The following is a 27,994-nucleotide window of genomic DNA, read 5'->3' on the forward strand; positions in this document are numbered from 1 at the left end:
TTTGAGGGAAAAAAAAGAAGGGAAATAAGTTTCCTTTGCTGGTCTAATGCTTTTTTTGTGGACTGAGGAGTTTATGGTATTAAACTGCCAAGGCAATTCTTGATCCCAGACAGAATAATTTGGACTTGTGGATGTACTATGAGGCGTTTTTAGATCATTTGTGTCAGGCCATTGCTGTTTTATCCTAGGAGAACAGAATGATGCCTGTTTTTGAAATTTTTCCCCCTGCATTGTTTAAATATGAAACATAAAACTGATCTCTTTTGGATGGGTTCTTCCTTTTATCAGCAAATTTCTCTGTGCAAGCAGTTTTAAAGACCCAGAACTCGCTATGTGGGCATGGGCCAGTGGCTTACCAGCTCTGTGCTTCTCTAAAATAGACATGAACAAGGTCACCTACACTGTAGGGTGATCAGGAAGGTCAAGCAAAACATATATGAATGGTACTTAGAATAGTATACATAGTAAGCAGCCAGCACCTGTTAGGGCCAAGATGAGGACGACGAGGAGGGCGAGGTGATTCTTACCCTCTGCTCCTGTACATCAGTTTGCCTCATTTGTCATTGCTCTCTTTCTGAATTTTATTTATTTAATTTAAAGATTTTATTTATTTATTTATTTGACAAAGAGTAGAGAGAGAGCCCAAGCAAGAGGAGCAGCAGGCAGAGGGAAAGGGAGAAGCAGGCTCCCTGCTGAGCAGAGAGCCCAATGCAGGGCTGGATCCCAGGACCTCAGGATCATGACCTGAGCTAAAGGCAGACAATCAACTGAGTCACCCAGGTGCCCCTCCTCTTTCCAAATTTTAAGACATAAATGCCTGCCCAGATATTACCACCCATTGAGTGAAAATCTCTGGGGACACACTCTCTGTTACAGAATCTATAGGTGGTTTGGGCATATGCTTCTGTTGTGAAATCACTCCTGCCAATATTATTCACTCCTGGCTCCTGAGAGAATTGTGTTGGTGTGAGCCTGCCCCCGAGCAGCAGCAGTGATTGACGTTGCACATGTTGAAATACCTGCTCCACGAATATATTTTGCCACAGCAGATTCGTAGGAATTTTGGTTTGTAGTGAAACTTCTGCTGGTCTGGCTGGTCCTTGAGTTCAGGCTTAATAGCTATAAGAAAACTAACACTTGGGCAGCCCGGTGGCTCAGCAGTTTAGTGCCACCTTCGGCCCAGGGCCTGATCCTGGAGACCTGGGTTCGAGACCCATGTCGGGCTCCCTGTATGGAGCCTGCTTCTCTCTCTGTCTCTCTGTCGGTCTCTCTTTCTCTCTGTCTCTCATGAATAAATAAATAAAATCTTTAAAAAAAAAAAAAGAAAACTAACACTTTACAGTAATGCACACCCTACTTTGTAGAGAAGCAAGGACTCACCGTGTAGAAAATGGACACCGTTTACCAACAAATCCAGTAAAGCAGCAGCCATAGCTGCTTCGGTGTTCCATAGCTGAGTTCTTTATGATCATTATTATTATTGAATGTTCATCTCGGCTCAGTTCTTCGTGACTGTGTCCCATTGTCTGATTGATAGTTGCCAGGGCATCTCACTGTGACCAGCCATGTTCTTGAGGCATCATGCTTCATTATCAGTATAATGTAAATCTAGTAACCTTGCTAAAAATTGCCTCATTTGTTGGGTGGCCTAAGTAAATCATAAATGTCTAGTCTTCCAGAACAAATGTGAACACAAAGAATGAACGAGTTGTTATTCACATTTATGCACCACATTTTCCTGCCTCAGGACAGCATGATGGCAGCTTGGCTTATTGTGATTGTGTTAAATGTCCAGGCACCTCTTTTCATTCCTATGCATGACCAAAGCCAGGGACGGCTGGCTTGCTGTTGTGGCTCAAATCTGAAATTTGACTTTTCCTCCATTTTATAATTTTATAGCCAAATTTCATATATTTTATATGTTTTTATTTTGAATATATTTTATATATATATTGTATTTTAAGATGAGATATATTTTATATTTTAAAATTAGATAACATGCTAAATTGTACTAGCATGTTATACTTGACTGAAATATTACCTCGAGATGATTACTTTAAAATATACAGTGACACTTTGTTGGCCACTTGTATATAAATTAACTCTTTTTTTATATACATTACTTTGGGGTGTTAATCTTCTAAAAATTGGACAAACTAAAATCCATGGAGTTTGTAACTTTCTAACGGTCACACACTGATTTGGCACCAGCCCCCAAATCCTGCCTTTTCTTCCTTCACTTTGGGAAAAATTATCCGAAATGTTAATATAAACTTATTCTTGTACGGATTCTTTAAGCAACCTGAAAGTCCCTTGGAACATCTATCGTAATAGTTCCAGGTTCCAGTTGAATCTTTCATTTGATTTCCCATATCTGATACTTTTCTTCATGGGGAATTAATAGAGAAAATATACTCAGGTCAAACAAGCATTAAAGTCATGTCTATTTTAGGATATAGTAACAATATCCTAAATGAATTGGTGCGCACTCACTAACCTTCGTGGCCTTGCCCCTGAGTTATATTTTGAATGGCAGTTCAGCAACCCTTGCTAGCATTTGCAACTTCAAAGTAATTAACTGCTCTTTCAGCCTGGCTACATAACTGCCTTAGGATATACTATAAAAGGCCCATTTCCTGTCTCGGTTCAAGGAATCGCGTAATGATATAAATTGATGTTAAATCATTATGAGTTGAGTAAGAACTGCTTAAAGAAATGAAGAGCTAGCACAAAGTTGTAGTATATAAACAATAGGAATAATATTTTAGTACATTTACATGAATTCTGTAGTCTTCCAAATACAAGTCATCCTTTAGTGCCTATTCTGACTTAGTCTAATGAGATTTCCCAGCTATTTTTGAAAGTCAGTAAGGTTCATCACACCTTGACTACAGAAAAAGAACAAAGACACCACGCACCAAAGAGAACTGTTGTTACTGGTAGCTTATTCTAGGGATCAACCAGGTATGGTCTCAATGACCAATGTCAGATGGTCCTAGCTGCCGTGAGATTCATTTCAGCAGGAAACAGAACAGTCATCAGTTGGCTGTGTCTTCTGTGGTGACAAAATTTGCAGCATGCAGGCTAGTGTATGCCAGTACTGGAACATAGCGGGGCTTTATTTTTTGTGCATTCATATGCCCTACCTGAGGAGTTGAAACACACACACACACTCCCCAAAAAGACATAAACCACCTGCGGAAACATGCTTAAAAAATCAGAGAGAGTCAAACTGTGAGAGGCTCTTAACTCTAGAAAACAAACTGAGATTGCTGGAGGGGAGGTGGCTGGGGATGGGGTAACTGGAGGATGGACATTAAGGAGGGCATGTGATAGAATGAGCACTGGGTGTTATATGCAACTGATGAATCACTAAACTCTAATTCTGAAACTAAAAAAATAATCACTAGATCTTAGGGTTTTTTTTTCCTCAGGTGGAGGTTCATTAAGATAGAAATATGTTATTTTATATAATTATCTCCTTTCTTGGTATCATGTGTTGTGGTGCCTCTTACAGTGACAATGGGCATATAGAATGCCTTCATTGGGTGTCTGGCAAGCCGTTCAACCGACACCTCACTCACATACTGGGAACACTATTTAAAATGACATTGTCTATTTCTCCCTTCTCAGACAACGGTGTAGAAAAAAAGTTCATCTCAAGTTTTAAACAATGAAAGAGACCCTCTTGCGTTTAAGAGTATTTGCTATTGATCGCTTAGAATTTATCAAGCTGGGCATGGCTTGCACTTTGCTTTAGAGCTTTTCTTTCTACTCGCTGCTTTCATATGACTCATTACTGGTGGATCCTTGAACAGCAGCAGTGGTGGGCTTTATTATCCAGAGGTCTTCCTTCTCCTGTGGCTGAATGAGTCCACTAGGATGGCTTTTGGAGCAACAAGTCATCCTGGAAATGCATTTATGAAGAGGTAAACTATAATTTCCACCATGTTTTAAAATTGATGATATCTGTTGCGTAATAAGTATGAGGAAACTGGATTTAATGATAACTAGCCCCTTTGATGATTTTGAAGACATTCTCAATAAGGAATTTGGCCATAGAAAGCCTCCTGGAGTTAAGGGCTATCACTGAGAGAGCTTTTAGCAAGTTACTTTTAGTAGGGGAAAAAAAAATCCTTTGGTACCTGTGTAGATGTCTGAGAAAAAATAGTTATGTCCTGTAACAAACTGTGGGGTATGCCTACTTAAGAAAGCTTAGATATTAAGACAGTTTATTTCACAAATTTCAACACTGTGAAAAACTTCACCAGTATGCCTTTCCTTAATAACCTAAACAAACCCATCCTTACCAATTCATTCCTGACACATTCATGGCTTATATACTGTAATAATTGATGTACATTTAGCTGGTTTAAAACTGAAGCACAAAGTTTCTGAAAGATGACTCTCTGATTTGCCTTCCAGAGCCCCCTGTTCCCATAGCTCCACCTCAGCTCGCCTCTGTAGGGGCCACCTACCTATGGATTCAACTAAATGCCAACTCCATCAATGGGGATGGGCCCATTGTCGCCCGAGAGGTGGAATACTGCACAGCTAGTGGAAGCTGGAATGACCGACAGCCAGTGGATTCCACGAGTTACAAGATTGGGCATCTCGACCCGGATACAGAGTATGAGATCAGCGTGCTGCTCACCAGGCCAGGGGAGGGTGGCACTGGGTCTCCTGGGCCGGCTCTCAGAACAAGAACAAAATGTGCTGGTGAGTAAGGGACACCTGGGACTGGTCACCACTGTCTTTCTGGGCGTTGTGTTTGTTGGGTGCTTAATGTGCTTCCCCCAGCTCGGTCAGTGTCCTCTGCGGAAAGGAATAATTCCCTTTACCTGTGAATAGTAGCCCACCTGCCTGTGGAATTTGGGACCTCAAGGCTTGGTATCTTCGGGCAACCTCCACCTCCTTTTTTCCCAAATTTTTCTTTATACTTGCCTGGGAGTATTTAGTTCATATAGGAGATCTCCCTACAGTTAACAGAAACTGACTACTTTAATGACCTTTGCTCCTAGGTCAGATCCTCCCACCCTGGTCCCCTTGTTTTATGGTCATGGTTGATGTGCTTTGAGCCTGGAGGGGCACTGGAATAATAGAGTCCATCTTAGAGATGGCCTTAAAGCTGTGTTTTTATTGATGGATATTTAATGGAGGGGCTGCTTGCCAGTGACACAGGGCCCATTTGTAAAATAAGCAAGGGTGATTTGTGGGCTGCGTGCAGTCTTCAGGTTGAGATTATAAAGCTCTAATTGACTGCTGAACCCGTTCTGCAGCTTAAATAAAGTAGGGTTGATGGAGGGAGAAATGTAGTGTCTTCTAAAGATCAAAACCTGAAGCAAGCTCCCATGAGAGGTGATAGTGCTGTTTCTGTATGGCTCCTTTCTGCTAGGGAAGTAGAGAGAAATAATATTGCGGGATACCCAAGTGTTCTTTCCTCATTTAAATGAAGAATCTCTGTATTGAATGGTGAGCCGAGGGGTGGCAATTCAGTAAATTTTTATGGAATTAGTTGATTCTTCAGATAGCAGTATTTATTAATAGGCACAGAAATATGTTTCATGTCTTTTTTAAGTTTTAAAAATCCTCAAAGCACAGTCTGCCCCTGGCTGGTAGGAGAAACTATTAAGCCTGGACGGTTATAGATGTTCCCTTTTTTTCCCCCCTCTGTAATATGGAGTACATTGCTTCCACAAGTTCAAAACTCATGGGCAAATTCTGTTCTCATGTTGTTGGTGGTGGTATTTAGTTTCATTAGAAAAGAGAACAGCTACCTTCTTCGGGGATGCGTCATGGGCCTGTTGTAGCCAACCCTGCCTCTGTTTCCCGGATCCACTGCTGGGGACTCATGTCACTCACCGTGCTGGATCTCTAGAACCAACTGCTATTCTGGACTGGCCGTTCTTGCAGCCCTGGCTGCTGGGTCCATGGAGAAAGAAGTTTGAAAATTCTTTCTCTCCCTCACTTTGCCAGATGATGGCATCTCCTAATTCTCTTTCATTGAATAAAACTGCCCTCCTTTTTTGTAAGATAATTTCTTATATTATCCTATCGTCTGTTGCCGGGCAAACAGTAGCGAGGTAGAATGCCAGATCTATCATTTCACGGTAGAGGCATTGCTTTCAAACCTGTTATTGATTTGATAACTGCCTTGTGAAGGCTCCAGGGCAGATTCTGTCACCCCCTTATTACCAGTGGGGAGACGGGAGCCCACAGGACCTTCTGTATTCCAGGCATGATCCCTGAGCAATGTGTTCAGTGTTATTTCACTTTGGTGTGATTTTAAGGACTTCTATTTTGGGCATGGCAATATATAGTCTCCCTCTCTGTCCAAAAAAAGGGTTAGAATTCCATTGTCTAGACTGGAGAGAGGAGACCATCTGTTTCATTCTCCTCACGAACTACCCCGCCTACTTAATGTTTCCAGTCCTGTCCTCCCCTACAGATTTTTGTCTTGTCTCTTGCCTGTACATTTCAGCTCCTGACACAATTGTTAAATACATTTCCGTGAATATAATGCTTGTTTTTTTTTATTGCTGCTGAATATGTACATAAGTAACTCTCAAAGAGACCGCATACCTTTTATAAGAGATTATCAGTCTTTTAAAGAAATTAAAAGCGATTTTGAATTGACATTTGCAGGCCAACGCTAGGCCTGAAAAAGTATTATGCCTCAGGTAAGCAAGGAAGCCTAACGACAAAGGATGCTGTTAAGCTGTTTGCACCCTGAGGTGAGCACTGCTTCTGGAGTGTCATGCACGGACATTGAACGTGGCCGAGAGAGCTGTTGTTGGACAAGTCAGTCTTAGGAAACAAGCGTATGTGAGGTCAGAGAGTCAAAGCTGAAAGAAGGGGAGGAATGTGAAGACAAATTTCTCTTCACTGTATGAAAAAATATATAGTTTCACTCTTTCTTGACCTGAGGCTTTTGAGAAAATGTGAAGATAAGCCTGGTGGTCGTGGCCGATGAGCAGTGGGACACTGTGGAGGGCAGGCCTGAAGTACAAGGAAGGACACAGGTACTGCAGACTATAGACTAGAAGGTGTGGGATGGTCCCAGACTGTCACTCGGATGGTTGGTGAGCATTTGGGGCTCACAGAGAGCAGGTCATGGAGCTCAAAAGCTGGGAGGGCCTCTAAATATTCCGCAGAGTAGAAGGAAATTGTCCTTGGCCAGGCTTGAACAGTAGGTGAATCTAATAGGGTAATAGGCAGGAGGAATAATTGCACATTCATCCTGTGCAGTTTAAAACCCAACAGTACTACTGTGGAATTAGAGTAATAAAATTTAGCAGCAGCATATACAAAAGAGATTGAGGATGTGGCTTCAATGCATGTGAATCTACAGTATGATCTGTATCACTCTGTACTGTTATTTCCTTACCACCATCCCCCCCTCCACTGCACACATACACACACAAAACCTACTATAATCTTAGGTTGCATTAAGAAAGCCAAACACCCATGTTGAAGGAGGTGTTAGTCTTATTGCTACAGTGCTAGTTAGCCTCCCTCTGATTATCACACGTCTTTCTGCTCCCTGCATTTTAAGAAAGAGAGTACAGAATGGACTATGCTCTAGGGATAGCACCAGGTTAGGAAAGGTTCTGGAACCTTGGTCCACCAATGAGGAATGATGGAAAGAATTTAGAAAGGTGATGGAGAAGAACAGAGGGTCTGTACAAATCTGACAAGAACCGAATCATGAATAGTGAGTTTACAATGGCTGATCCATTTAGGCAGAACCTGACATTGCAGAAGGTGATTTCTATATTCAGAAAAGGATTGAACTGGTTGACCCTGCAGGTGTCTTCGACATGAAGATTCTATGATTCATGTGTTGTTCTCTTTCTTTTTTTTTTTTTTTTTAAGATTTTCTTTATTTGTTCATGAGAGACACAGGGAGAGAGAGAGGCAGAGACACAGGCAGCGGGAGAAGCAGGCTCCATGCAGGGAGCCTGATGTGGGACTCAATCCTGGGTCTCCAGGATCATGCTCTGGTCTGAAGGCGGCGCTAAACCGCTGAGCCACCCGGGCTGTCCTGTTGTTCTCTTTCTAAAGAGATGATCCATCATATGTTTCTACCCTGAAAGTCTTTGACTTTCACTTTTATTTGATCCTTGTCCGGAAACTCCATTCTTGTGCATGTCAAGTCCTGCTCCACAAACCAGTGGAGGGAGGTCAGTGATGGCATTTACAAAAGGCTGAGCAAAAGGGCAGGGTGGCGGGAGGTAGTGAGTTTTTAATACCGCTGAATAGATAACATTTGAAGAAGTGACTCTTAGTTTGAGATATGCTGTACGCTGCCTGATTTTTGTGTGAAAGTATCCCTTTTATGAAATGATAATGCTGGAGGTTACTAGAGCCAAGAGTCAGCAGCGGAGGACACAGGCTCTGGGATCATGCTGCCACGGATTGAGTTCTGGCTCTGCTGGGAGCTATACACGTGACCATGGGAAAAGTGCTTACCTTCTCTTGACTTCTGTTGCCTTATCTATAAAACAGGGCTGATGATAAAAATATTTATCTCATAGTGTGGCCATGAAGCTTTAATGAGCCAATGTGTATAAGGTGCCTAGAACAGAACCTTGCATATAGCAAATGGCCAATAAACGTTAACCACCATTAAAAAAAAAATCTTCTAACAGTTTCAATCAAAATAATCGGATGTTAGCAACACGATTTCATTGCCCTAGATGTGTTACAAATATTACATACCTGGCAAATTGAAAATCTGAGGACCAGTTTTATATTAAGGGCTCTTGGAGTTCTCGGCAGTGGAGCACTGCATTCATGACACACGTCATTCTCTCATTTCTTCTATTAAATTGGTTTCTTTTGGACAAGCTCTCTGTTTTCATTTCTGTGCTGTACCAGAGAGACCTGGCCTATCGTGTTTTGGTGACACCCATGAAAATGTATTTTGCTTCTTGCATTAAAATGGCAAGATCAGTATTTATTGTCCTTCTCTGAGCAATGGAATTGATTTTCGTGTGTGGCTGGTAGACACAATCTCATTACCTGGTCAGATTTCTTTCAAGAATTGTATGGTAGCACACTTCCAGAGTTCCTGCTTCTTATGTTTCTGAAAATTATTTTCAAATGTATGCATAGGCTCTTTGCATGTGACCTTGATCAAATCACTTAGCTTCCCTGGTTCTATCTCCTTATCTTTAAATAAGGGCAGTGACACCTGCCCTGACTGTATCAGAGGTGTTTTTGAAGATCCGGTTAGATATTATCTGTAAAGGTATTTTTGCAGGTGATAAAATGTTCTGCCTATACACAGTATTTTTTTTAAAAAATGATTATAGTAAGGAGCTAGTTTTAAGATTTATCCGCATATCCAGGTATTTTTCCAATTTTGCAGTTCAGCTATAGTTGAGTAACCTCAGAGAGTTGAAATTACTTCAGTAGCCAGTTAAGCAAAATATAATTTAGTTTGTGTTTTCTATTATATCTTATATTCTTATAATTATGTGCAGCTATGGCATCACAAGCCATTAAGTGGTAGCTACTTGAAAAAGAGAAATGGGGAAATGTTGTTAGATTAATTTTCACAGTAGACTTTTTTTTAAAGATTTTTATTTATTCATGAGACACACACACACACAGAGAGAGAGAGAATGAGAGAGAGAGAGCAAGAGAGAGAGAGAGGCAGAGACACAGGCAGAGGGAGAAGCAGGCTTCATGCAGGGAGCCTGATGAGGGACTCGATCCCAGATCCCAGGATCACTCCCTGGGCCCAAGGCAGATGCTTAACCGCTGAGCCACCCAGGCGGCCCCACAGTAGACCTTTTATGTGTTTTATTTTGGGATGTTGCTTTTTATGTATCCTGGTTATTGTTTAACTGTGCCTAAGTGACTTGCTAATAATAAGTTCAGGAGTTAAAGGATGGTGATAAACTAATGACCTAACAATTAAGATTAGTGAGAGTGAAAAAAAAGCCAAACTGAAATCTGTTCTATAGAATTAATATAACTAAAAATCCAGAAAAAAAGAATGATTGCACCTTTAAAAAATTTACTCATGAAATAATTATTGAACACCCATCTTTAGACACTGTTCCTGCCTCTGAGAGTAGAGCAAAGGACGAGATCCACCATTAAAGTTGATTCACTTGGGGGTATTTGAGGGATGAAATGTGTGTTCAATAAACAAATATATATACATATATATATATATGCTATGATAAATGCTATACAGAAAGAGAATGGAGAGAAGCAGGAGAGTTTTTATTAGATTACCTTTTATTGTTAATTGTGGTAAAATCATATAACATAAAATTTACCATCATAGTCATTTCTAAGTGTACAGTTCAATAATGTTGAGTACATTCAATCTCTGGAACTAATTTATTTTCCAAAACTGAAACTCTGTAGCCACACAAATTCCCCATCCCCCCACCTTTTGCAGGCCCATTCTACTTCCTATCTCTATGAATTTAACCACTCTAGGTCCCTCCTATAAATGGCATCATGTAAAATTTGTCCTTTTGTTACTGGCTTTCTCCATTAGTATTATGTCCTTAAGATTCATTCATATTATAGCATGTGTGATTGTACCATTTTAATTACTCTGATAATTGTACTGTGTATATGTAGTTTATGTGATTCTTTGTAAACTATTTTGAGACTTTAAGTAGCAACTTGGGCTTTCAATGAAATTAATGATACTCAAGGTATAAAAAAAATGCTCCATCTTTATGACTTGTGGAAATCTTGCCTACTAAAGCGAGTAGTGTGCTTTCAGAGAGTCAAAGTATAAATAAGTACCCTAGAAGTACTGTGTCAGAATGGTACAGCCATCCTGTCAACTATTGGCCTTCTGTTTGACAAGAATAAAGAGTGATACAAGAAATTAGAGTGCTTTTTATAATGTACCATTCTTTGAAACTAATACAGTGGGTAAACTTTTATTCCTATTTGCATATATATATATATATATATATTTGTTCTATATATACCTTGTTAGAACCTTTTATGTAATTGTAGTAGAAACTTCGAATATATGTTACATTAAATTTATTTTTGTTCTACTCAGTTGCTTTGATAACATGCAATTAGAGCTATCTTATCTGTAGCACCTTCAGTGACATGAAATGTGGGACATATTTCTCATCTGCTCAGAGTCTCTTGTATCTTCTGAAGTTCTTTGGTCTGGGAGAGGTTGAGTTTGTGTCCAATCCAGTATGGAATGTTTTCATGTATCTCCTCTCCTTTGTGGCAGGAGTCATGTGGTTGCATAAGAACAAATATATTCATATCCATTTGCTCTCTTGTGTCCTTGCCTTGGGCTTTGATGAACATGTGCATACATGAGTAAGGGATCAGCAGCCCTGATCTTGGGAATGCTCTGCTGACTACAGGGCTAGAGTATCATTTTGTCTTTCATCACACACCCTGAGGACATCTTTAGTTTGCTTAATACGGTAGCACCCTCTGTCCTAATTGTTCTACTCTAAGTCTAATATCGGTTTGAAAATGTTGATTCTCATGTTTGCTGAACATGACCCTGGAGAGACTCATTTAAAATACATATGAACAAGATTCACATATGGGCAAAGAGAAGTGATATCTTCTCAGCCAAGGGGCCTTACATGAAGGCCAGTCACCCTTGTGTGATACCTGCATTCCATTGAAGGCCAGCCTCCCCGTGTCTATTAATTTATTAGTCTTGGTTCTTCTTGTGGGAGAAAAAAGAAGCATTCTGGTTTGAATGAGGTTGATCTGAAATTCAACCCTCCCCAAACCTGATTTATTTTCTTTCTAAATCAAGGATAGCCTGATTTGTCTTTTCCGTACCAAACTGCCACTGGTGTTAGAATATCTGTTTGGACTAACACGGTTGGCTCATGGGCATTTGGGGGTGGGGGGGGAGCCTTTCTAAGATCTAACAATGGCTGTTATTCACATGGAAGACAGGCCAGAGACCTCACTGAATGGAACATAATTTATTTTTAATTTAAGTTTATTTACCAGGAAAAAAATTAAAGTGTTCTAATTCTACTTCTAAAACAGCTCTGCCAAAGGGCATTATGTTTTTAATGCATTTCCAACACATTAAACCATTAAGAACATTTTTTAATTATAGACATTAAAAGGTCATAAAAAGTATCTTTCCTATTAGACTCCAGATGTAAATACATTGCATTGAATAGCATCCTTGCATTTGGGTGGAGGACAGGAACACTGTAGCAATGCAGCACCTTTTTTTTTATAATATACTCAGCACCTTCCTTGTGAGTCTTTCTGCCCCAGAGGCTTTGTGATACCTAAGCCTCAAATCCTGCTTGCCTTTAGACATCGGGTCAGCACACTCCCTGTGTGTGAACCTAAGTGCATGGCATCTGAGGGGGGCAGTGTAAGATAAAACTACTCAAGTGGTTTTGTAGCAGAGGTTTGGAAGGGGCTCCAGAAAGACCAGATGGAAGTGTTTGCTTTTAGAGTTATCCAGTGACTCTTAAAGTCCCCTGATAGTTCTCTGGAAGGTGTTAAGCAGGTCTCTGGGCTGTGAAGAATGAATATGCTAACAATACATCCAGGCATGATTTGGCATGATTTGGAAACCTTTGTAGGCAGCTTCCTGTGTAGCTTCGAATAAACCAAGGAGGTTGAGAAATTAAGAGAAGACTCTGGAGGTTATCTGGCAATGGCCTTTGGCCTCTCCCAGCTGTGTCTAGTGGGCCATTTAACACTGAAAAAGGAAATCACAAAACCTTTCAGGTGTATTTTGTACATCTGTCAGTTAGGGGCTTGACCAGGTTCCTTGTTCCAGTGCTCTGATCTATCAGCCTCTGTCAGAGGGGTTTGCTATCATAGAGAAACATCAGTGTTAGCCCCTAATTGAGCACCAAATACAGTATGTTGAGTGACGTCCTAAAGCCGCCAGAATGCTTGAGAGTGCCTCTGCTTCCCACACCAGTATCTTCTAGAAAAGGAAGACAACCACTAAAAGTCTTCTTTGGACAATTTTTAAAGAGTTCCTGGGGTCATCCAAGTCTTTCTCCAAGTTTCATATATTTGGCAAAAAAAAAAAAAAAAAGGAGTACTGATAATGAAATTATTAATTTTTATTAGAGCAAATGCTTAGTTCTTTATCAAATTATGAGGCAATCAAATTGTTCCTTATGGTCTCTGTGTAAGGATTTATAATCTACCAGAGTCCCCATGCGTGTTCAGTATGTACTGTATGCGTAAGTTTTTTTGACAGGACTCAGAGCATGATTGATCATTCTAAATTATGAAGGTCTGTAATTTTGTTACTGCCTTTGCAAATATTTTGGATAAATTCAGAGAAGAGAACGCGTATTGGTGAACTTCTTTCACTTTAAAGTCTGACTGACTTGAGGTGAGTGCTGGTTCTGATACTAATAGCTAAAAGTAGCTCAACAAATACCCATTCTGGACCTAAGCTTACAGATAATTCTGGTCAGTTTTCCACTGATACTAGCACCTTCCTCTTCGTAGCAGCACCAGGAGAATTAAATATGCTAATGCACGAAAAATGGCTAGTGGAGTACTTTGGTCACTGGATACACCGTGAATTCAAAGTAGGCTTGCTAGCAAATTCTGATCTATTTATAAAATGAATAATCTCATCACAACTGAAGATATGTACTACTATGGCAAAACCTTGCAGTAGAATTGTTAAGCTGAGTAAGTTGGGTTTTGTTTGACACACAAAGATCAAGTTGCAGTTTGCTTTAGGTAAAACAAAAAATGGATGTATATCCTCAAGCTAATGTCAAAAACTGATTGGATGTCCACTGGAACCTGGGAGAACATTGCATTTTTGACTCTTTCATGTGTCAAGATAGAAAAGCATATATGACCCAGAGTCACTGAAGGGCGGCAAAGAAGAGAGGATAACTATGAAGGCTTTATCACATGTGAGACATTGTTATTCCGTGATATGGTTGCAATTATTGTTGACTTAAGGAAAGCTTTTGACACTTTAATTGTTTGAAGAGTACTGCTGCAGACCCTGACACCTCTAAGTTTGCCCAGAACACACAATACTTGACAACCACAGTTTGATTAGCACAGCAAGGCAGCCAAGACTGAGTGTTTTGTGGGGGATGTCTTTCCTTTTGCTTATTTACCCATGGACCTCAGGAAAGTTGAAGATCCTTATTAAATGAGATTGGAGATGAGGATTCTGATGCTCTGGATCTAAGGAACTCAAGTACACAGATCGAATCTTCCACTGTGAAGACTGCTTCAAGACACACTTACCTGTATCCTCTGCCCTGGACTCAGGAACAGAAGGACCTAGCCTCAGGAGGGCCTTTGTCTCCAAAACATACTAGGAAAAGTTCACTTCCTTTTAACTTAATAGATATACCACATGTTTGTGCCTGGACCCTCTGATGCAGCAATGTCATGAGATGGTAAATAGATGAATTTTAGTCTTTTACCTCATGCTCCTGTGTGCTTCTAGCCATTCTTCCCTAAGCATGCCCAGATTCCTCCTCTTCTTATCAAACCAGCTTTTGCCATACCTGTCCCCGTTCATGTGGACAGATAACTCATCAGAGCACATTCTGTGGCATTTGGCCTCTACTTAGAATTTGCCTACTCCATTCTGTAAGGATACAGCTGCTTGCTAAAAACTAAGTTAATGGAAGTAAAATAAATGAGAACTAAGACCTGCACAGTAATGACAAGAGATCATGAAACCTTGATGATATGTCAAGATTTTAGTTTATGACGGTTAACCATGCTCCTTTGTTTGGGTAATATTTTTTATAAATTAATTTTAAGAATATGAAGAACTGGTAATTACATTACCTATTAGAATAAATTGCAAGTGAATAGAAAGCTTTAAAAATGAATAATGCATATAAATGAAATTAAAACTAAAAATACAAGAAATCTTATTAGGAAGTATGGTTACACCTATTATTAAAATAAGAATGATAATAGAACTGTTTGATATCAGAATTGCTGATCTTCCAACCATGTTATTACACATGTGGAATGAGTAATAAAAAGAAATATAACTATTCAGGTAAAATATTTCTGTTGACCAAATTGTAGCACTTCTTCCATGTAGATCTAGAGAAGTGACAGTAGACACAAATACATAGTTGGCATTGAAAACCCTTTGTAGCTTAAATTACCAGTAGAAAAGATACAGATATTAATATATATTTCTTTTAAGTACTATATGTTGCTATTTCACGATTCTTGAGATAGACTATATCGCTTTTAAGTTGGATTACGAATTCATCAGAAATAACATTTTATTCATTAATGCTTATATCTTGTTACTTATCTGTTTTAATTACTGAAATAATAGGTTCCATACAAGAGGTCCAACAATACAGAAGTTAACAGACTCCTCCATCTTTTTTTCAGTTTTTCTCCTGAGAATAATACTTAAGTATTTTCCTTGCACATCTCTCTCTATGCCCACTTAGATATATAAGTAAATATCCATATATGTCCCAGGTCTGTTCCTTACTGCTAATTCTAATAGAATTATATATTCTGCAACTTTATTTAACATCTGTTCAGTATTCAGTGATCATCTCTAGTTGCTAGAGTGTAGTGCAATATATAGAGATTTAACTCATTCTGAATAATAGCTACTTATTGTTCTGAAATATGGATACCCTAATCACTCACCTCTCCTCATTTTGATGGGTGGAGTTGTTGTTTCATGTTAAAATGAATATTTCAATAAATATCTATATCTCCTTATATTAAAATAGTTTTAACTTCTAAGGTAGAATTGGTGGGCAAAAGATAAATTCATTTAAGGTTTTAGTTGATCTTGTCAGATTACACTTCAGAAGATTCTAGCATTAGCAAGGTGTGACAGTGTTGGTTTCTGAATGTGCCTTTGAGCATTCAGTATTAATGATCTATTAAATTTTGTTACCAGTTCATCAGCTTAGAAGTGGTATGTCACTATTTTAATTTGTATTTCACTTTTTCTCATGTTTTCATTGACTTTTTATATTTTTTTCATCATCAAATTATCTATTTCTATCCTTAGGGTGCTATTCCACTCTTCCCCTTTTCATTTTGTAGGAATGTTTTAGTTGTAGTAGGATTGTTAACCATTTACCTATCATATGTTTTCTAAATATTTTCCCTCATTCTACTCTCTGCCTTTTGACTTTATTCATGGTGTATTTTGTTAAAGAAAAATGTTTAAATTTATATAGTTAAATGTATCAGTCTTATCATTTGGGGATATACCATTTTATCTATTAATATATGATAAAAGTGTCATTAGAATTAGAATTTAAATCAGGCCAAATACAAATAAATTTATTATCAGTAGATGGCCAGATATGATGTAACATTTGCTTCTTAAACTCTTATTTTTCTTTGTGGCTTCTCACTGTCCAGTCTTACTTTAGAAGGTATTTTCCACATTGTCTTTGAACAATATTTTAAAGAGTTTATTTTTACACTTAGATCTTCAGTCTGTGAAGTGTTTGAAAAGCCTTGCAGGGAAGGGACACCTGGCTGGTTCACTTAGTAGAGCATGCAACTCTCAGGGTTGTAGGTTTGAGCCCCACATTGGGTGTAGAGATTACTTAAAAAAAAATCTTTAAAAAAAAGTAAAAGTTTTGTCAGGGAAGATCACAGGGCTGGGGAGCCTTCTAGGAAGGATTCCTTTGCTCTTTAATGATGTACAAGGAAAAATTATCTTTCCTCACTTTTGTTATGGGATGCTATGTATATGTTATGTATGTATAGCTCCAACCACATGACATTCTGGAAAAGGTAAAACTATGGAGTCAGTGAAAGGAACAGTGGTTGCTGAGGGTTAGAGGGGAGGGAGGGATGAATAGGTGGAATGCAGGGGATTTTTAGGGCAGTGAAAATCCTCTGTGTGATATTGTAATTGTGGATACATGTCATTACATATTTTTCCAGACCCATAGAATGTACCAGAGAGTGAACCCTAATGTATACTATGGACTCTGGCTGAGAATGATGTGTCATTGTAGGTTCATCCATTGGAACAAGTGTACCACTGTGGTAGGAGGAGGTAATGGAGGAAACTGCATGTGTGGAGGCAGGCCTATATGGGAAATCTGTACTCTCTGCTCAGTTTTGTTGTGAACCTAAAACTAGTTTTTTTTTTTTTTAAAAAAAAGGACAAAAGTATATCATTGGGTCTAGAGGTAGGGTGAGCTGTCCCTGAGCCACAAAGCATAGAGAACAAAAGCTGAATCAAATTAGAGATTTGGGGAGCTACTAGAAAGGACTGAGGAGAATGAATGCTATTTAAGAACCCACAGGATGCGTAATGCAAGTTGATGAATTAAATGAAGTATTTGTAGTCAGATTACTAGTGAGAAATTAGGCAAGGTTTGTTTCTGATCTTGCCCCAATGTTAAGTACTATCGATCAACCAGAATTATCTGGTAGATATTATCTGATCAGAAATATATGTATGGAGAATGTTGCATTTAATGAAAAAAACCAACAACCTTGAGTTTAGTAGAGATATTGGGAAAATTTACTATAGGGATTAATATAGGAAATTATTCTTTATACTCAGTGTTGATCTAACCTTCAGTTTTAATGAGAGAAATTTATATTACCTGAATTGTTTAGAGGATGTTGGGATGCAGTTTTCTTAGGGCCTCTCCTTCTTCTGCATGTCTTGCCAGCAGAGTCACCAGTGGCCTTTGTTCTGGGCTATCTTTTCAAGGATGTTTGGAAAGTGAACAGCGTTGGAAGATACAGTTAGTGCCTCTTTCTGGAGCAGAGGACAAGCTGTCTTACTATTCAGTACAGTAAAAATAATATTTATGGAGCAAAAAACAGACAGGTTTCCTTATATACATAAGAAAAGATTTGGATTCCCTACACCCACAGTTTCTCAGATGTAACACAGACCTAATGCATGTGTAGCATGATATGGACCATGGGACTCTGGGGGCAAGGGGAGCCCTGGGTAGCTGGAAGTTCATGCTACTTGCCGTATCATTCGTAATGAAGTCCTTTGTTTCTGACAGGAGTCTTACTTCTTCTGCCGACAGCTATGAAACTGGGGCAGATAACTTGTTAATTTAAAAGGTGGGTAAAATCTCAGATCCTTCATAGTTCCTGACAGAATGGACTTAGAAGAAAAAGGTTGAGTTCTTACATTTTGTTGACAGGGAAGTTGAGATGTGAAAAGCTGAAGCAACTTGCACACATGCACAGAGTCCGTTTACACAAGTGTACACCAGTCTGTTTGCACATGTGCACAGCATGTCTGTTTGCATGGGTGCACAGTGAGCTTATTTACACAAGTGTATACTTAGTCTGTTCACAAAAGTGCACAGTGAGCCCTTTTGCACAACTCACGTGTGTCTCTGGACAAGTGCATAGCAGTCTACACAAGTGCACAGTGTTTGCACAAGTGCAGTGAGTTGATTTATATAAGTACACAGTGAGTCTATTTACAAAAGTGCACAGGAAGCCTGTGTGCACAAGTACAGTGAGTCTGCTTGCATGTGTGCACAGCAAATCTCTTTGCACATGTGCACAGTGAGGCTGTTTGCACAGTGCAGTGAGTCTGTCAGCAAAAGTGCTCAGTGAGTCTTTTTGCACAAGTGTACAGCAAATCTATTTTCACAAGTGCCGAGTGAGTCTATCTGTACAAGTACACTGGGTCTATTTACACAAATGCATAGTAAATCTATGAGTCTGCACAAGTGCACAGTGAGTATATTTGTATAAGTACAGTGGGTTTATTGACACAAATTCATAGTGAGTCTATAAAAATGTTTGTACAAGTGAGATGAGTCTATTTGCACCAGTGCACAACCAGTCTATTGGCAAAAGTGCATAGCAAGTCTGTTGCTGCAGAAGCAGCTCTCTGAGCCAGTGCTTACAGCTCGAGGTGCACTTTGCTTTTGCTTCAGTACAAAACCTGGCTCTGTGAGTCAGGCCTACAGCCCTGGTTCAGAGTTGATTTAAGGATGTGATGGGACAATAAACATCTCTCATTTCAAGATAGAATCAGATAAAATTGACATAAACTGCATGGGGTGGTTAGTTGTATATAGCATATAGATATAAACTGACAGTTATTCAGCATTAAGAGATAACTTGAAGGAATAAAAGATAATTATTGGCCAGGGTCATTTAAGCTGTAACTCTGCTCACAACTACAATGTAAGATTAGGTGACACCTTCTCTATTACTCCTCAATTTGTGTGTTTGCTTGTTGCTGCAGTTTTGAGGCCAGGTGTCAATTTATTGTAATTTATAAAGTGGAACTCTGACCATCAGGTATTAAACATGATTTCTAGCCTTAAGGATATATAGACTTAGTAAAATGATCACATTAAATGTTTCATCCTCAGTTAAACTCTCAGATTAGCAAACTTGTTCTGCTCATTTATTAAGTGGACATTGGTAATACTTCTCTTTTTGTTTTGAAATATCAGCATGTATCTTTTTTTGCTTTAAAAAGAATTTCTTTATAGCACCATGAAATCTTAACTCTTGTTCTATATTTCGTCAATATCATGCCGGACCCTTAGAGCAGACTGATCAAATCTCAGCTTTAATTATTTAAAAGGTTTATATCATAATAGTAAGGTTAAGATATTAACTATCATGAAAGGCCTATAAGCAGGGGACAGAGTAATCTTTCATACAAATTCCAATACTGTTTCATAATTTTTTTAAAACAAAGACACATCTTTCTGCTTTCAGAATTGGCTTTAGTACCTTTTAAAAAGCAATGCTTCACCATGGAAGCTGACAGAACATGGCTCTAGGCTCTACACCTGTGTTTTCACTGAGCTGTAGGCCCGTGGCAAAGAAAATTGAATGTTGCCTGGGTGACCTATCTGTAAGCTGGGTCTTTAATTTCATTGTGACTATTGAGGCTCTCACCGTAGCCTAAGTGAAAACAGCAGTGAGGGCAGAGTGATGATTTCTGCAGATGATCTGGGCCCAGCCATCAGAGGAAATCGGCCCTCTGTTGTGTTTGCTTTCCTGTCCTGCCACCTCTGTCTATCCTGCCCAGGTGTATAAGACATACAAACATTCTATTCTAGGAGAGAATCCCGCGGTTTCGGAGGACTTTAAAAGAAATCAACAATATAGATGACTCTGTATATAAAATAATTGCAGATTCAGAAGCAGAGATACCGGCAATTAGCAGTTTATAATTCTTTCTGATAAGGTCATCAGTTGGGTACTTTGGAAGCATTTTCATAATTTATTTGAAAGAGTATACCTAAATTATTCTTTGTGAAAGATTATGAATCTTGGTGTTTCATCTGAGACAGATAGTTAACATGCTACATAATGTATTTATTAGTCCAAATGAACAACATTTAAATTAAACCTTCTTCTCCCAAAGAGGGCATAGAACCCTTAATACACTTGCATTATTTATCTTTTTCCAGCACTTTATGCTCAGAAAGTGATTTCGTTTTGAATAATTAATAGCAGAAATAAAATAGAAAGTAAAAAATGAGGATGGGGAAGCATAGGCTTCGGCATCTTGCTGTTGTGGTTCATGTCCTCTTGTCACTGTGAAGTCTGCTGGCAGAGCACAGAGGGTACCCAGGACAGGACAGGCTGGGGCCTTGGTGGTGGGGGTGGGATGGGCCGCGCCGGCATTTCAGTTGGAGCCTCTCTGGACCCGCTTCCTCTTCCCAACTGAGAATGACCGCAGGGCAGGCGACCAGCCCATCCACGGGGCATGTGTGCACGTCTCCTGGGCCCTGCCCTCATCCCAGCCCCGAGGGGCTCCATGCCCACTGGGTGTGCTACGGCAGCCAGGTGCTGGACACCCCACTCGCATTACCGGAGTGGAGTGTCTCCAGCTCCTCATCCCTAAAATGCAACCGGGCATCCCCCTCTTGTCTGACAGCCTCCCTTCACCCCCGCCCCAGATAAATATTTTACTTCCAGGGTCTCTCAGCTCAATAAATAATTCCACAAACTGTCCGCTCACTCTGGCCAGAAAAATAGGACTCACCCCTTGACTCTTTCCACTATTCTATCTCGTACATGGAACCAATCTCCAAACCCCACCCCTTCTTCTTTCCCAAACCTGTGGCCGTTTTGGAAGTTTATCTGCAATGCCAAGGCGCTGGTATCAGCCACCCATCCCAGCTCACTATGCGCCCTTCGATTCATCATCCCAAGTTCCTTTGGTCCCCTGCAGAGTTTCACAGGGGAAACTTTGCTGTCTCGGCTTCAGATGTCATGTACCTGCTTCACCTGCCTGCGTTTGAGCTGCATCTCCCTGCCTGAGAAGGCCCATGAAGCACCGCGCCAGTGCTTTCCCCCTGTGGCCCCAGGTGCTTGCCCTTCCATCTCTGCTTCTCATCCCTTCCTCAGGGGGCTCTCCTTAAGCTCTCCCTGGGCCAGGGAACCCTGCGTTCCCCTGCACTCTTTTAAACATCTGATCTCTCTGCTACCCTGGAAGCCTCCAGATTTCGAGAGTAGTATCTTTCTTACTCACTGATACACATGCAGCACCTGCCCAGGCTGGGCTCTCAACATTCAGTGAATAAATCCATGTCATTTAGAGTCTGGGTTAGCATCTAATGAGCGGTGAATGAAGAGGTTGTTTGTTCGTTTGTTTTCTCAAGGAAACCACTTACATCAGTGAAAGTGCAGGGCAGTGAGTCCCATCCCCACATCTCGCCATCCTTCATTTATAGACTGAATATCCCAGTTGAAGGCCCCTGACCCCAGCCTGCCTCCTGAGGAGTGGCTGTCATGTTACAACCCCTATGCCTAAATGAGTATTAAGTATATGGAAAGTTCTCTGGAGCTTGTAGGAACCAGGGAACGTTTAGCAAGGCCTGAGAGGATCTTCATATTCAGGACTCTATGCACCTGACCAGACCCTGCCCAGCAGCTTTTATTTTGGTCATTCTTTGTCATCTCTCTACACTTTATCACATGCTGTTCCCTTTCTCAGAAATTGCTTTCTTCTTCTCTACTTGTCAAACACTTAGCACATCCTTTGTATAAACTGTGAGTCCTTATCACATCCACCACATAGACTAGTGCCCTGCTCCTGTCCTGCATAAGACTCTGAATGTATCTTTGTTCACTTGAGTCTCCTGGACTTCAGAATGTTTCCTGTCCCTGGCTCCATCCTTAGTGTATAGGAAGAAGAAGACAAAAACGTAGGCTTGTATCTCTCCATGTCGTGTGTGTCAGTGCCTGGCACATATGACACTCTCAGCTCTTAGTTCTGTCTAGGTCAGGCTCCTTTCTCCTTTTAATGCATTTTTCTGTCTTCTTTGCCACCAGCCTTTTTGGAGAAAATAATCTGTGGAATGTCATTATCAAGTTATCTCAGCACGTATTTAATGTGTGTTTAGCTGCTTTACTATCACATAAAAACGTGTGGTAGTAAAATAAAGTAATAAAGCTGTCAATAAAAGCGCCACTTCCACTCAATATTTAATGCTAAAGAGCAAGAGACATTTGAGATATCCACCCATAATAGTAAATCGGCATTATCAAGGTTGGTAGGTGATCAATTTGCCTTGAAATACTGTTAACTTGATGAATAATAATGTAAACTGTTAGAATATAGTGTGGTCTAGAAAGCAGTGTGTTTCGGCATTCCTTATGGACTAGTCTTCCAGGAAAACCAGGTAGAAAGTAGTCCCATGCCATGAGGCCACCTCGTGGTTTTAAACAAAGACCAACAATCAGTCATGAAAGACTCAAGAAAAATGCCCTCATTGGTACCACGATAAGCGCATTATAATTTATAAGACACTGTTATACCCATTTTCTTACCCAATCCCCAAAATGATTGTGAGATAGATAACAGTATCCTTATTTTCCAAACCAGGAAGCTAAGTTTTCAAGAAGTTCTGTGGTATTCAGAGGCCACACAAAACTGGGATACAGTTTCCTATGTGTCTGGCTCCAGATCAGATCAGGTTCTTTCTGTTAGGGCACAGCTATGTCACTGTTAGCAAACTAAATTTTCCAAATTAATACAAATTTAGACAATATTTAGAGTATCTCCCATCGCGATTGCTATCCAAAGAGTAACTTCACATTGTGTCCGGACTAGGTGAGCCCTTGGAATAGTTGTAGTCCGAACCACCATCCAAGGGAGAGGAATGGGAATACGGATGGAAGTTCTTTCAGAGTCTGGGATTCATTTCTAAAAACGTCAACCCATTGTCCCTGACAGTATAAAAATATCAGAATTCACAGGAAAGTAAACCTTTATTTCAAAATTATTCTTTGAAGTTGGAAGATAAAAGGAGAGCTGTCTGAGGCCCCATGCTCAAATAGAGGGGCTGAAAACATCTTAAAAAATTCTAGAGAGCGTATCAGAATTTGAAATGAATGTGATAACAGATCCCCTATAGCTCAAGTCCTCAGTACTGTGTAATAGGGTTTAAAGCAGCTTAGCTCAGTCTAACACACACAGAATCAAAGCCTTTTGTAGGGTTTTTGAAATGTGTTTTCATTTTCTCTGGAAAGAGAAAAGCAGATTCCTTACATTTTTGTACCTGGTTGCCTTAGGAATGTTTTCTCTTTGTTGGTTCTGGTCCATTCTTAGAGCAACAGAGAAGCACAGTGGCACTTACTCGAATCCGCGACTGCCAGCCATCAGCTGGGCAGTGTTTCCCGTTGTCTCCATGTGCCAAAAAGAGCTGGCATTGTTTCAGTGAAGATCGGAAGCTCAAACCCACGGGTTGGAGCAGTGGACACACATCCCCAGCCAAGTCCCCTATGTGTAAGAGCCATGATGTTAGAGATTCAACAGCAGGGCAGGGGCTGGAGTTAACTTGACATCAATAAGCAAAGGAGGTGAAGTGTGGAGTGAGATGGTCCAAACTGAGAAGTTTTCAAACTTAGAAAATATCTTTATAGTAATTGATAGTGGTGTTCTGAGTAGGTATTTGGGGCTGAATCACCTTCCCCCAAAATTCATACATTGAAGTCTTAACCTCTAGTGTTCAGAATATGATTCTATGTGGAGATGGGGATTTTAAAAAAGAAGTAATTAAGTTAAAATGAGGTCATTAGGTCGGGTCCTAATCCAGTATGACTGGTGTCCTTATAAGAAAAGACCATTAGGACACAGGCATGTGGAGTGTAGGAGACGACCATCTGTAAGCCAGGGAGAGAACCTTCAGAAGAAACCAACCCTGCTGACACCTGGATCTTAGACTTTCCAGGCGCCAGGACTATGAGAATTAATTTCTTTTGTTCAGGCCACCCAGTCTGTGGTACTTTGCTATGGTAGCCCTAGCAAACTAACATGGTTGGTAACCCCAGCATGGAGACTGTCATTAAACAGAGCTTTCACATTGCAGCAGCATCCCCAAAACCGTATATATTTCCCTACTCCCTACAATGTGCCTCTGGAGAAATGTGTGTAAAAGTTTATGCAAGCCCTTTGCTAGGTTGTGTTTAAATATGAGTTTATAAGGATTATTCTTACATTATAATTACAAGAAGGTTGACTCAGTTGTGATTATGTGAGTCAGTTGAAGCTGTCTAAGCCACTGGTAAAGAAACACGGTGAGAAATATTTACTATGTCTAATTGTTCTTAAATTATTAATAGCATAAGCTGTCACTTCACAATACTTAATATATAATAGACATGAAAATCAGTTATGGGGAAGAACAGTCTTGAATGTTTCTTGGCAGTGTTCTTGTCCTTCCACCATGTCACCATTTGCAGTGAGCAGAGGGCAGACCCACAGCCAGCAGCTGTCAGTGATGCTCGGGGCACAAAGGATGGGAAGTGGGGCCCCATTCTCCAGGACACAGTGAGGGCTGATGCTGAAACGGATCTGGGTGGTGTTCCGATTTCTATTTTAACTGGTTTAGAAAAACCCATGAAGGGATCCCTGGGTGGCGCAGCGGTTTGGCGCCTGCCTTTGGCCCAGGGCGCGATCCTGGAGACCCGGGATCGAATCCCACGTCGGGCTCCCGGTGCATGGAGCCTGCTTCTCCCTCTGCCTGTGTCTCTGCCTCTCTCTCTCTCTCTCTCTCTCTCTCTCTCTCTCTCTCTCACTGTGTGCCTATGATGAATAAAAAAAATAAATAAATAAAAAATTAAAAAAAAAACCATGAAAAACAAATGCATTTAATGCTCTCATTAATACCATGCTAGTTTTTAAAACATATCATTAAAGATTAAAAACAGTGTTTTATTATGATTCATTTTTGTTCACAATGCCTAATTGATTATTTTTGAAATTTTAAGTAAAAAAGCCTTTTTACTCCTTTGACATCCTCAAAAGCAAATACATATTTGAAAATAAATTTATTTATTTATTTTTAATTTTTATTTATTTATGATAGTCACAGAGAGAGAAAGAGAGAGAGGCAGAGACACAGGCAGAGGGAGAAGCAGGCTCCATGCACCGGGAGCCCGACGTGGGATTCGATCCCGGGTCTCCAGGATCGCGCCCTGGGCCAAAGGCAGGCGCCAAACCACTGCGCCACCCAGGGATCCCGAAAATAAATTTGTTTAGAGATCCTTCCAATCATCTGAAATTTTTAGTGAAGTAAATGTAACCCTTTTGTAAGTTTGAAGTTTGAATAGAGTGAATAGAATTGCTCTAAATCTGATTAAAAGAAAAGTCAGGGCAGCCCCGATGGCCCAGAGGTTTGGCGCCGCCTTCAGCCCAGGGCGTGATCCTGGAGACCAGGGATTGAGTCCCACATCAGGCTCCCTGCATGGAGCCTGCTTCTCCCTCTGCCTGTGTCTCTGCCTCTCTCTGTCTCTCTGTGTCTGTCGTGAATAAATAAATAAAATCTTTAAAAAAATAAAAAAAGTCATAGGAATCCTTAGTGAGGGCTTTTAATTTTTTTTTGTGATAAAATATGCATAAAATAATACTTATCTTAACAACTGTAAGTGTACAACTTAGTGGCATTAAATACAATCACAGCATTGCTCAAGTATCACTATCTATACCCACAACATTGCTATTGTCCCCAAAGCATTTTCATCATCCTCAACTAAAGGACTCATTAAACATGAACTTCCACTTCTTTCTTCACCCCCAGGCTCTGGTAACCTCCATTCTAATTTCTGTCTCTTCGAATGTGCCTATTCAATACTTCATAGAAGTAGAATCATACAATATTTGTTCTTTTGTGTCTGTTTCGTTTCAGCATAGTATTTGAAAAGTCCATCCAATGTTGTACCATATATCAAAATTTCATTCATTTTATGACTAAATAATATTCCACCATATATAGAGAGCAGATTTTGTTTATCTGTTCATGTATTGATAGGATTTGCGTTCTTTCCAGTGCTTCAATGAACATTCATGTCCAAGAACCTGTTCAGATTCTGAGGGTTTTGATACAAGTTGGATTTAGGCCCCATGAAATTTTAGGTTGATTGAGTTCAGTGGAAGCCTGATGAAGATCAACTGCAGAGTAAATAACTATTTCTAACTCCTAAATGTTAGAGAAAATGTTACCTTCTCTTAAGTATTTATATATACCTTGCTTATTGCATTAATAAATATTTAATTAATATTTATTGGATTTAAATAAGTTGAAATTATGTGTGTGGTTATGTGTGTGCTAAGTATGTACTGTGCTTGGTTCTCTCCGTATTTCATTCCAGCCAGTTTATCTGAGATTATAGTCAAACACAGAAGGATTACAAGTACACAGTCTGCACTGATCACCTAGACGGAGGAGTTCCTTCCCCTGCACAGTGCCTTTTTAGAAGTTGTCCTTTTCAAGAATATGCTGTGTTCATGTCAGCCCATTTCCATGGATATAAATGATGGTTGGGCCTTGGGGGCAGGAGTACGGGTGGATTGCAGGAGACTCACCTCAGTGTGCCAGGTTTTATAGATGACAGGGTGTTTTTAATGGTTTCTTACATGAATGATTATTGTAGCTAATGGAGGCCTTGTAGAAATGGCTCAGATTAAGCTCCTGGTTTGCTTGAAGCTTACTGACCCAGTAAAATTGAGTGTAATTCAGTGGAATCAGTGAATCTGTATTCTCCCAGTTAATATCAATGTATTCAAATTGAGAATGAGAAAACCATGAATGACGTTCCTAATTTGCTTTTCTTCCTATGCCCTGACTTCTGGGGGAAGATTATGAAAGAATTGGGGATATTGCAAAAAGAAATTCACTTTGAAAACCCTTCTTACCCCACCCAGTTTTAAAGACCAAGTCCATTGGTTACACCATTCTTTAATTGAGAAATAATGCAAAATAGAGAGTATAGATTTTATTCCAGTGACACAGTGCCTTTAACCCCTGGAGGATTGTAGGGACTTTGGCAGTAACGTTAATGGAATTACTATTGTTTGTGATGAGACAATGGCTCGTGATTGGGGAGGGCAGAAAAGAAGGAAGGACCAAAGGAAGAATGGAAGGAAAGGAGAGAGAGGACAAACATGAATTTAAGGCAGTCTTCAGAAGTAACTATTATTTTTTAATAATAAATGTATTTTTTATTGGTGTTCAGTTTGCCAACATATAGAATAACACCCAGTGCTCATCCCATCAAGTGCCCACCTCAGTGCCCGCCACCCAGTCACCCCCACCCCCCGCCCACCTCCCCTTCCACCACCCCTAGTTCGTTTCCCAGAGTTAGGAGTCTTCCATGTTCTGTCTCCCTTTCTGATATTTCCCACTCATTTTTTTCTCCTTTCCCTTTTATTCCCTTTCACTATTTTTTATATTCTCCAAATGAATGAGACCATACAATGTTTGTCCTTCTCCGATTGACTTATTTCACTCAGCATAATACCCTCCAGTTCCATCCACGTCGAAGCAAATGGTGGGTATTTGTCATTTCTTTTTTTTTAATTTTTATTTATTTATGATAGAGAGAGAGAGAGAGAGAGAGAGGCAGAGACACAGGCAGAGGGAGAAGCAGGCTCCATGCACCGGGAGCCCGACGTGGGATTCGATCCCGGGTCTCCAGGATCGCGCCCTGGGCCAAAGGCAGGTGCCAAACCGCTGCACCACCTAGGGATCCCCCTTTTTTTAAAAAAAAAATTATTTATTATTTGTCA

General features: G+C 40.0%; 1 protein-coding gene across 2 annotated transcripts in view; it reads left to right on the plus strand.

The window, feature by feature from the left end:
- Positions 1-27,994, plus strand: part of PTPRM (protein tyrosine phosphatase receptor type M) — a 768,694-nt gene that overhangs the window by 362,734 nt on the left and 377,966 nt on the right. For both annotated transcript variants that reach the window (XM_055323971.1, XM_055323972.1), the window contains exon 7: positions 4,426-4,719. In XM_055323971.1, coding sequence (XP_055179946.1) covers positions 4,426-4,719 — 294 coding nt within the window. The remainder of the gene's footprint in view (positions 1-4,425; positions 4,720-27,994) is intronic.

This window comes from Nyctereutes procyonoides, unplaced genomic scaffold (genome assembly GCF_905146905.1).
Source record: "Nyctereutes procyonoides isolate TBG_1078 unplaced genomic scaffold, NYPRO_anot_genome, whole genome shotgun sequence".
In the NCBI taxonomy this organism is placed as follows: domain Eukaryota; kingdom Metazoa; phylum Chordata; class Mammalia; order Carnivora; family Canidae; genus Nyctereutes; species Nyctereutes procyonoides.